General features: G+C 45.7%; 1 protein-coding gene across 1 annotated transcript; it reads right to left on the bottom strand.

Annotated features, from left to right (window-relative positions):
• Positions 1-1,739: 1,739 nt before the first annotated feature.
• On the bottom strand, positions 1,740-3,379 carry LOC133902389 (WRKY transcription factor WRKY76-like). The gene is made up of 3 exons (XM_062343974.1): positions 2,923-3,379; positions 2,411-2,830; positions 1,740-2,308 (listed from the first exon to the last, which is right to left on the bottom strand). The coding sequence occupies exons 1-3, from the start codon at positions 3,370-3,372 to the stop codon at positions 1,940-1,942; spliced, it is 1,239 nt and encodes a 412-aa protein (XP_062199958.1). The 5' UTR covers positions 3,373-3,379; the 3' UTR covers positions 1,740-1,939.
• Between the last annotated feature and the right edge of the window lie 7,863 nt (positions 3,380-11,242).

Genomic DNA, 11,242 nt, shown 5'->3' with positions numbered 1-11,242 from the left:
TGGGTCAGCCGGTGGGGGGTCGTTGCCTCTGGCCATAACCACGAATCGATTTGTTCGGCTTCTCTAGCTAGTGTTGGTGTCATTGTCGCCACCCTCATCACTGTCGGTGTTCATGCTGTGGAGAACATTAGGCTCCGTGGGATCCCACTCGAGATGTCCCACCTCGCGGTACGCATCCAATGGTCTGGACTCGAGGGTACCGATGTGGATCAGTCCACCTTGATAATCCCAACGAAAAACCATAGTTCTGAAGATGATCTTAGAGTCAACGGGTGGGGACTCGAAGATGTCCGCCGTCAACTTGAAGTGGTCGTAGAAGCCAGTGTCGGATAATCCGACGCAAAAGTGAGCCCGAGGTATGATTAATCCTACAAAACAGAAGAAGGCCCCTACCTGACGTGCCAACTGTCGAAGATTAGTTCCCAACAATATGTCCATAAATTGACTGGATACGTTCGAGTGCAGGGATTAATCACGAAATGAGACACACGATGTATACAGGTTCGAGCCTCCGATTGGAGTAATACCCTACATCCTGTGGGTTGTTTCTACTGTATGTTGATGATCTCGAGTACAAGCGATGTGGCTAAAACTATTGCAATGAGTAGATCGGATCTAGTCTAACCTAGGGCAAAAGTTTCCAAGTACCTCCTCTGCTTGGGTCTTGATGCTTGCCTCTCGTCCTTCTCCCTCTTTCCTCTAGCCTTTTCGCTTTATATAGGGGTGGTGCACCGACTCCTATTCAGCCGTAGTCGATAGGGAGTTGTCTTGCGTGACGTCCAAGTAGATAGATTTGTTTTGGATACTGATTGTTCTGAGTTGGGTAACCAATCTAGACCTTCCTAGTATGTACTTCCTTAATTCCGGGTGTATCAGGCTCTGCTGATTCAGTTTCATGATATCTGGAGCTGCCTAATATGTGTTGTACATACCCTATCTATGTAAGATATACTCCTTATGCGCATATATACTATAGTTAGATATTTGACACGAGGCAATCAGGAAAATGGCAATAGGTGAAATTAAGCCTCAAGATCCTCAAGAGCAATAAGTGGCCAATAATGATCAAGTTCATCCATCTTCATCAACTCAAGTGGCGAGGGGGATGAGGGCTGCTGGCGGCGTGGGCGACTGGGGCTTGGCAGCGTCCAGCGTGGCTGCGTCGGCGGTGGGCGGCTGGAGGAGTCAGGGAGTGCGGAGTGTCGGTCTGCCGGAGTGGGGGCTGGGCGCCTGGCCGCCTGGGCGGCTGGCGGCTGGGAGCCTGGGACGGGAGTGAATGACTGAATGGGTGACTCGAGTACTCGACTACGGGACGATCGGACGGGAGACGTGTTAGGGTTTGGCCGTTTGGGAATTGGGATTGGGCAGTTGGGTGGGCCGGAATTGTCGCAGACCTCAGTGCCTGTGGGCTGGACTGCTGGTGCCTGTGGGCTAGTGCGGGGATCTCAGACCCACGGGTAAATGGGTTCGGGTGCTCTGAGAACGTACCCGAACCCGCTGTACCCGATGGGTGCTGATTTCACCCGTTAACAGACCCGTGTGTATGAAATTTATCCCAAACCCAGCCCCTAATAGAGTAATTACCCGTCGGGTCTCGGATATCGGAGCCCCATTGCCATCTTTACTTTCAGCATGGTACTCATTTCAAAGTCGTAGGGAAATTTTGGACTTCAGAATGTACAGTATCATTGGCACAGATTATTTCAGGTCTAAAACAGCTAAAAGGGAAAACTCACAACTATCAGCAAGTGGTCTTCGACGACGGTCCTTATTTTGAATTCGTGATGAAACTTTGGACATTTGAAATGTACAAAATTATTTAAAATTTTGGGGAGATCAGGCCCTAATCACAGTACAAGTGCACTATTGGTACCAAGTTTTTCTGAAGAACAGCTGCAGAAGACTGAGGTTTCTAAACCATGACACCGGCCTCTGAACTCTAGCACTCAGCCAGCTGCTGCAGTATCGCCGCGGCGAGCGCGCCGGTGAAGTTTGGGTCGCTGGTCAGCGAGCTTGACATCTGCTCCACCAGCGCCGTCCGGAACTCCGGCGACGCGATCTCCCTGCAAAGCTTCTTGAGGCCCGGTGCCGCCTCGGCCTCTTCGAGCACACGCACGCCGCCGCCTTCATTCTTGGTGAGGTCCAGCGTGATGGTCGGTCCGGAGGAGTTGATGGAGATGGAGCACGGCACGGACCCGCTCTGCGTGGCACAGCTCGGCAGCTCGCCGGCGAGCGTCGGGCTTGCGTGGTTGTGCTCGCCCTCGTACGTCGCCACCAGCACCGAGCTGTCTTCGGCACTCCTCTGCACCTGCTCCCACCCCCAAGAAATTAACAGAGCCGCCATTAGCGACAGATTCAACGAAGTCGGCATAATCAGGTGATTGATCTCGTGACAATGCGTTACAATTACCTTCTTTTTGACGGGGCAGGAGGGCCCGAAGGCGCACCGGAAGTAGGCTCTCGGGGACGGATTGTCGCGCGTCACCTTCTGCCCGTACTTGCGCCATTGGTACCCGTCTTTGACGACGAGGGTCGTGTCAGACGGATCGATCCGGGTGCAGACCCTGCTGATCTTGATCCGCTTGCACAAGCCGCCGTCGCTCAGCGGACTCTCGGAGACATGGTCGGCGTTGGCGGCGCTGCTTCTGTGGTTACCGTTGGCGTCACAGGAGTTCGACACCTCCGAGCTCTCCCTGCCCCTCTTCTTGCCCGCCGGCGTCGGGGACGCGGCCGGCTGCGCGATATGGCTGGCGTACAGGTGGGCGATCATCTCGGTCAGCCGTCGGTTCTCCTCGCTCATCTGGTTGAGCTTGGCCTCGAGGGTCTTGGTCTGAATCACGGCATTTCCACCAACAATTCAGCGACTTCGTTCCAGACGACGCCGAGGGAGAAATGCAAGGGTGTAATTGATTGTTCAGTTACCTCCTCGTCGGTCGTGGACAACGTCGCCCTGCTACTGGCCGGACGGTCTTCCATCTCCGTGCCGTTCGCCACCCACGGCCTGAGCAGGCCGACGCTGAGGTCGAGGCAGACCGGGGGGCAGCCGGCACGCCGCGCCGAGTCCATCAGCAGCGTCGTCGCCTGTGCTTCTCTGTGCACGGAAGTGTGCACAGCTGCTGTGAACCCGATGAATCTTTTACAAGTCACGAGCCATGGAACAGGGCAATTGGTTTGGGTGCTTGGCGCCGGGACGGCGTGGTAAATATAGGGGGATCGAACGGTGGGCGGCCTGTGGGACGGATGGATCGATCGGGTCGCACGGGGGGGCGCGGCGTGTGAAAACCGTGACGCAATTGAGTGGAAAAGGTGGAGCACGAGCCCGGTCGGCGTCCGAGAGGACACGGGCACAGCCTCGGAGCCTCCACCCTTCATCCTCAGCCCGGACGTCATGGGTGCTACGTCACAGGCGCATCGTCACGGGAACACGCCATTGCACCTCGTCTACGGCATGTAGCGAGGTTGACCACGGCAGGACGATCCCGCGCCACGCGTGCAGGGCAAAGGAGAAATTGGTCGAGGGCGTCCAATCATACCAGATGCGTACGCTCGGTGTGTGCTTGCTTGTTCGGGTAAGGTAATTAATCAGGTGTGTATGCACGATTACAACACGAAATGTCTCTCGCATTCAATTTTCCTTCTTGTTTAAGAGTGGTTGGAACTCATAGCACGCGGCTGAAAGTACACACTTAACACACACAACTAATCAACTCTTCTCTATTGTTACTGACGAATTGTTCCGGCTTTGCCACAAATTGTTCCAATTCCTTAGAGAAAATGTTCCAACCATTAATCCGGCCTTCTTCAGCGACGACACCAACACCACTTACACCTCCTGGTCCAGCGCCGCCAACACCCTCGGGCCTCCCCCAGCCAGCCCTCGTAACCGTCGCATGAGCAACCGGTGCTCGCCCGGTGCAGAGCCGGCGGAGAGGTGGAGACGACGCGGGGTAGCAGCAGCTGCATGTTGGAAAAAAAATGTGTGACTGATGTCTACGGGCTGCATATGCGGCCAATAGCATAAATCGTTGAATATATATCGAATATTGTATAAGGCAGATTACATATTAGATTTTCAAGTTGTAATTAATGGTATAAGGTAAAGTCTGTGTCGAACTCTCGTAATATAGTCCTCTCAAAAATATAAGAGAAGAACTACTGTTATAACTATAACGACACTCGTAATGGAAGGTAGCGGTTCTGCTAGGATCCTAGAGCGGCGAGCGTTACAACCATGGGAAGAAGCACAGTCATGCTCTGATGATGTAAACTTTAAATAAACCTCATTAAAAACATCTTGTCTCGTTGTGGTACGTGATCTTGCATGATTTGTTTTGGTAGATCAATTTGTCTCTGTAAGACTAAATTTACTAACATAAATAGTGCTTCAGATATAAAATGGAAAAGAAAAGAAGTTGTCTAGTAGTAGTTGGTTCGGTTTCATTAGAGGTTTTCCTTTTGGAACAGCTGACTAGGCTGACTTGGCTCCGAATCATTCTGCGAAGAAAGTTGTACGAAACACCACTATAATACAAACAATTAATCTACCATTCATCGTTAGTTTCACATATTTTCTACCTCACTTTGTGTACTTTGTCATGTGCGGCGTGACCTGGTGCACGATCGCGCAAATAACAAAAAGAGAGCTGTCCCCGGTAGGCCAGGCGATGGAAACGCACAGGGAGCGACTAGCCAGATCCCCGTGAAGTCTTTTTGTGAATGCTGTTGACTTGAAGCTAGTCGTCGTCTTTGTTGGTTTAGCGTCCGTTCTCGGGCGTGTTTAGTTTGGTTCCATAGCTTTCTCGACAAAACCACTGAGCGCCTGGCATTTCTGGATAATCCTACTGATTAGTTGGTCCTAAATATCCTAATTATCCCACATGAGAAGATCCAAACCTTGAAAGCTGGAAACCAAAATCAAGTTGAAATGTATCTAGATTTAGATTTATATATAACGAGTGATTAATAAGATTGGTGTTTTAGTTTGACAATTTATAAGATTGCATGAGCATGCTGATATGCTGTATTTATGATTAAGATTAATTAAAGTTGTAGAGAAAATTGAGCTGATATTTTTATCTTTAAGTCTAGAAAAATTAGTCTCACTAGATAGTCCGGTGCTGTAGATTTTATGCACGCTGTCAATAGGGTATTGCGAACGTCAGAGCATTTCAAGCCAATGGCAAAATTGAAGTATACACCGGATGATCTGGCGATTGGGCATTGTGTGCTGGAGCATTTCAAGCTAGTGGCAAAATTGAAGTGTACACCAGATGGTCCAACGATAGGGCACTGTTCATGCCAGCCTAATTTTTCCAGGAACATTGCAAATATTATCTGATGAAGATGTACACGTTGGATGGTTTGCCGTTTGAAGGTGTGCTCATCGGATACTTCATCGGAGTAATTTTTCCAAAGAGAATGCAAGATGGCTCCTGGTGATACTGTATTTTCTAGAAGGTTTCCAGCAGACGAAGTATTGCATATACTGGATGGTTCGGCGCTCAGAAACCAGAACACACTGGAACATCCGGTGTTCACGAATTTTCTAGGATGAGTTCTTCAATAGAGGATTTTAATTTTGACTTATCTATAATAGAGTTGGAGATACATGTTTGTTTGTCTTATGATGTGTAGATAATAGATGCAACTTGGCGGTCGTCGATGAGATGATCGGGGCTAAACAGAGTGCTTGGTGCTGGACAATCGAGGAGGCCAGGCAGAGTTAAAGGTGATCCTTGCTGTACACATGGAGGGTAACTGGAGAGTGAGAAGATGGATGAAGATGACGTCCTGACAAAATTAAGCAAAAGGGATGCCGATGCAAGAGATAAGGCGGCCTAAGAGATCGAGAGCGGGAGAGATTTACTAGTGGTCAAGATTGTAAGACAGAGTACATATGTCAACATTGGGACACTTGCTTAAGGAGTAAGCAAGTAGTGGCGAGTTACGCTTTGGGAAACGTGAAATGAGGTTTCGCGGTTGTGCCTTAAAACTGTGGAAGGATGGAGTACACATGGCATCAATGAAGCTTGCATCGAGGTGAAACTGAGTTATGAAGATATCATGGCCGTTCGATGGATGAAGCAAATAATAGGCTAAAATGCTCCGGTGGTAGGTAGGAATACCTTGGAAGAGAGGGATATTTTGGAAACAAGGAAACTTAAGAGCTAAACAACCTCCCTAGACCTATAAATAGAGGAGTAGGGCTGTAGGAGAGGGTTGAGTCAACCATTTAAAAGTTGTAAGCTAGGTTTTAAAAGGGTGAAATGAGTGTTTAACCTATGTATTGGATGAGAGTTTTTGTGAGTAAAATATTTTTGCAATTTGCCAAAAAGAGGGTTGTCCTCTACAAGTAATGAATATCATGTTGATCTTTATGCTTGAGTTCATCTCCTCCTAGTTTCCCTCTATAGGCTCCCTTGTTTTGCTGCAAGTTTTTCGGTTTTTGGTGCAATTTTCGTTTTTGGTTAAGAGCTGATTTTTCCATCACCTCGAAGTTGTTCATCTTTTTGCTAGACATAAAATTCACTTTTAGAATGGTCTTGAATCTCCCTTACCTCTAGATCCATCAACTTGAAGAATTTCTTCATCTTGTGACTCAATTTTAGTTCTAAATGGTTCTTCCTCAAGTTGGAATCATTTTGTGGCTATGACTCTGGAATGATTTTTAGTGGAATCTAGTATTCATATATATACATGAGAGCCATGTTTTCTTTAGTGTTTTCTGTTGTAATTTGCTTCTCCTAGAGTTTTGCTTTTGCTTTTTGGTCTTGAGGTGTATTTGGTAAAAAGTAGGAGAATGCCACTGTTTTGAAAGAAACTAGTAATGCGCCTATTCACACCCATCTAGTAGTCATTCTCGGTCCTACAATTGGTATCAAAGCAAGGTTTGATCATTTGTTGACCTTAAATAGCTTTGTGATCCGTAGACGACAATGGAGAGACATGAGAAGATCCCACTCTTTAAAGGTCGTGACTTTTCATATTATAAGGTGTGCATGGAGGTATATCTCTTAAACAAAGGAAATGCTATATGAGAAATCGTTGATTCCAACTATAAATATGAAGACACAACAAAGCTAGAAATATATTGTTCACTAGCCTGAATCGTAATGAGTTTAATAGAGTTCAGCACCTCCGTATCGCTAGAGAGATTTGGACCCCTCTTAGTGTCTTTCATGAGGGTACTAACCAAATCAAGGCTTGGTGTCATAGCAAATACAATCTAGAATATCAGATGTTTGTGAAAGGACCTGTTGAATCTTTAGATGCTATGTTTACTAGATTTGATGGAATTATTAGCAATTTTAGATTCACTAGGGTTTTGCCATACTCTGGTCATGATAGGATAATCAAGCTTCTCTATGTTCTTTACCTTAACATATGAGAAGTAAAGATCTCGAGCATTGAAGAGTTATCTAGTTATGACACATTGATTTATAATGAACTCTTCAGCAAGCTCAAATCCACAGAAATAGCCAAGGCGGCTAGAATAGGCCTAGGAAACCCCCTATCTTATAACATGGCATTAGTTTCAGGACCCAGTGGTGATACTCAAGATAGAGTTGGTTTCTCTTGTGCTAACCCTTCACCTGGTGGATTTGATTTCTCTTCCTTGGTTTCTATTACTGAAGAGCAGGTGGACACACTTGATAATAAAGATTTGGCTTTGATTATGAAGAAGTTCACCCGCTTTTACAACAACCAGCGAGACTAGATGATGAGTGGTTCTCGTGCTTGTTATGAGTATGGTGGCACTACTCATTTCAAGGTGAACTACCCTAATCTTAAAAAGAGGGAGGACTGCAGCCACAACCATGACAAGCACTAGAAGACCAAGAAGCCCTTCTTCAAGAACCGCGACAAGATGACCAAAAAGGCACCTAAGACATCATCTTGAGCTTTTGTTGTAGCACTTAGCAATGTTGACACTTCCTCAAGCAAGGATGAGAGCTTGGAGGAGGAGTAGCAGCATGTGAAGAACAAGAGGAAGACCAAGGACTATTGAATGTATGTGATGTCATCTAGAGGGGGGGGGGTGAATAGGTGTTTCCTGAAATATAAAACTTCATAGCAGATTACAAAGTTCGGATACTCCGAGTTAATTAGGAGACTCCGGGTTGTACAGGATCCGGATACTCCATGTGAACCATGAACCTGGATAGTTTGGAAGTAATATGAAATCGAGGACTATGAATTTGTAGGCAAATCTAGTTGAGTCTATGAGTTACCACATGTTTCAATTGATGTATGAGTTTTTTTTTGGCAACAACCACATGTGGTCACAAACTCACAAACAAGTAGATTGGGGCAAAGCGCCCAAAAGATCAACTAGAACAAGAAAGTATGCAAGAAAGTGAAGAAAGCAAGTATTTGTTTCCCTAAGTTCGAATCTAACGATCCTATGTCTCCGTTGAGGTGCTCACAAGAGCTGGGTCTCTCTCAACCCTTATCCTCACCGAGTGACTACAAAGATCAAGCTTGGGGCTTACTCAACCTTCCGCTTCCCTTACGGAGGTGAGGATGACCTTCACAAACTTTCTGAGACACTCCACAAGCTTGTGTCCTCTCCGGGTGATGCCTAACCGTCTAGGAGCTCGGAGCTCCAAGAGTAACGAATGCGAGTCGACAGCTTGATGATGAACTCAAGTGCTCAAAAGATGGATTTTAGCTCACTAGCATTCAATCTCACTTTTCAACCCAAACTCTCAAATCCTTGCTAGAGTTATTGCACTAGAGGAGTGGGTGGGCTCTAAAGAGGCTATGAAGTCTTTTGTCTTGAGTTGGTTCAGCAGCACTGGATGAAAGAGGGAAGGAGGAATTTAAATCCAGCCCCCTAAAACTAGTCATTACAGTTCTTTTTGTACTGACCCGGAGTATCCAGGTTGGCCTTTGAAAGTGCCACGGAGACCTCTAACTGGAGTCTTATCCAGAGGGTCCGGACCTTCTCAAAACCCGGAGTATCTGGGTCAACCTGGAGACTCGAGTTGGGCACTCAAGCCCAAACAGAGAGCTTGACTCGAAGTCTAACCTGGAGACTCTGGGCTACTGACCAGAATCTGGAGTATCCAGGTCAACCCAGAGACCTCGGAGTCAGGCTTAGGTTCTACCCGAGCACCCCTGGCCGAAGCCCTATCCGGATGTTCCGGTAACCTGGAGACTCTGGGTCAGCCCGGACACTCCAGGTGCAAACAAACACTAAGACATTATCGGCATCTGTGGGGTGATTGTGTCTCTCATACTTGGTCTAAAAGAGTTATTTGAGCAATGAGACCTCTTCAAGTCAACCTAAACGCATCCCTCTTGATATTACGATATTCCTAAACTCAAGTTCGAGAATAAAAACAATTTAAACCTAATGAGTAACTTCATGATGCTTCTCTTTTCTTTTTGAGTGCCGTGAACGTCGTTTAACTTCTCCAATAGGACTAAAACCTGTTCATAACTTCAATAAACACATTACTCACTTAATTGTTTATCATCAATTATCCAAAACCCACATAGGGGGACTAGATGCACATTCTACTTCATGGTGGAACTTGTAAGAATTGTCATTTGTTTACAAAGGATGTTGAAGTGAAAGTCAAGCACATTAAGGAGCTAGTGCCTAGATTGGAGAGTGTTGAGTGCTCTAAGGATGTGCAACTGAACTATTTCACCTGCATTGTCTTTAGGGACAAACTCAACTCGATTAGAAGGCAGGTTCTGAAGCTCATGGCTGAGAATGAGTATCTCCTTTATCTTGTAGAGAAATGCTTATAAGGGAGGAGCAAAATGAATATGATCTTGGCCAAGACCAAAATATGCGCATATATGACAAGTTTAACTTTGGGATTAATTTTTGAGGGAATGACTTACAATGGGGATAGTAAAATTGTTTTCACCACATCTACTACCCTTGAGGCTAAGAAATCTAAGATCAATGCCACACCATAATCCACCAATAATAACCCACACTAGAACCCAAGAGAGCTCAACAACCTAAGATGAAAGTCACATTTGAGAGAGTCTAGAGTGACCGGCAGTCAAGCACATGAGAGACACTACTATTGCACCTACTTGTAGAAAGAGGGTCACCTTTTTGGGTTTTGCTTTCGGCGTGTGTGGGAGTGGAGTACTTGGGACATGTACTGCCCCTCTTTTACTGTATATGAGCTTTTTTCTCGCTCTTACTCATGAGGTTCCGACACTTTTTAGTTTTCTCCTAGAAGTAGTGCACGACATGAATCTTATCATGACTCATATGGTTTTGGTTCACGTGTCACAGACCTTGAGTCACAACGCTTTAGCGGACCACATTTTCCTCATTGTGGTACTCGCCCTTAGGGTGCTAGTGTTTATTTACATACAACTTCTTTTACTGCTTCAGGATGGATGACCCAGTACTGAATTTCCAAGAGATTTCTATCTAACCCCAGTACTGAGCCATCCACCTACTATTCGTCTCATATGTAGGTGGTAGGTGGAGGCCTAAAGGACAAGTAGCTCATCGACTTCGGGTTTTCGCACCATATGAGTGGAGATGCATAATCAGCCTTACCCCAACGAAGCGACCTAAGTACATGACATTCGGGGATGATATAAGAGGAAGAGTGAATGTCAAAGGTATGATAAAAGTAAATGAGAGTTTTACTCTCAAAGATATGGCTTTGGTGGAGTATCTTGGATACAATTTGCTTTCTGTATCTCAGCTGTTGGATGAGGACTTGGAAGTGCATTTCAAACGTGATGTTTCTCGAGTTCTTGATTTTTCAAGCGCTTTGGTTTGTAGGAATTCTTGAGTTGGGAGAGTTTTTAGAGCTAATTTTTCTGACTTTCATGGTTCTTCTTGGTGTTTAATTGCACAACCTTCTTCTAAGCTTTGGATGTGGCATAGGAGGTTAGGGCACATGAGTTTTGACTTACTCACACGTTTGAGTGCCCTAGGATTGATTAGAGGATTGCTCAAGCTTAAGTTTAAGACAACCTTATTTGCGCTCCTTATCAGCATGGTAAGATGGTCGCTGCCTCTCACCCATTGGTTAATCTAATTATGACTGAATGTAACACCCTAATTTTTCCACCTTTAGAAATTTCTTAAAATTTGCTAAAATTTAAAAGAGAGAAATCCTATTTTATATGAAAGAATATATATTTGACATAGGATATAATTGATTATTTTGCATTCATGCTGAATTAGGCAAATAGGATTTTTATTTGGGTTTTGATGGAATTTATTTGAAGAGATTTTGCTTTGATTTTG

The sequence above is a fragment of the Phragmites australis genome, chromosome 20 (assembly GCF_958298935.1).
Source record: "Phragmites australis chromosome 20, lpPhrAust1.1, whole genome shotgun sequence".
Classification (NCBI taxonomy): domain Eukaryota; kingdom Viridiplantae; phylum Streptophyta; class Magnoliopsida; order Poales; family Poaceae; genus Phragmites; species Phragmites australis.
The sequence above is the reverse complement of the archived record's forward strand: the minus strand, read 5'-3'. Positions and strand labels throughout refer to the sequence as shown.

Bases quoted from the DNA above. Each gene is read 5' to 3' on its own strand.
- LOC133902389 (XM_062343974.1), bottom strand. From the start codon at position 3,372: ATGAAGGGTGGAGGCTCCGAGGCTGTGCCCGTGTCCTCTCGGACGCCG. The intron at 2,831-2,922 runs GTAACTGAACAA...GCCGTGATTCAG, and splicing joins TGTCCACGACCGACGAGGAG to ACCAAGACCCTCGAGGCCAA. The intron at 2,309-2,410 runs GTAATTGTAACG...GGGTGGGAGCAG, and splicing joins CCTGCCCCGTCAAAAAGAAG to GTGCAGAGGAGTGCCGAAGA.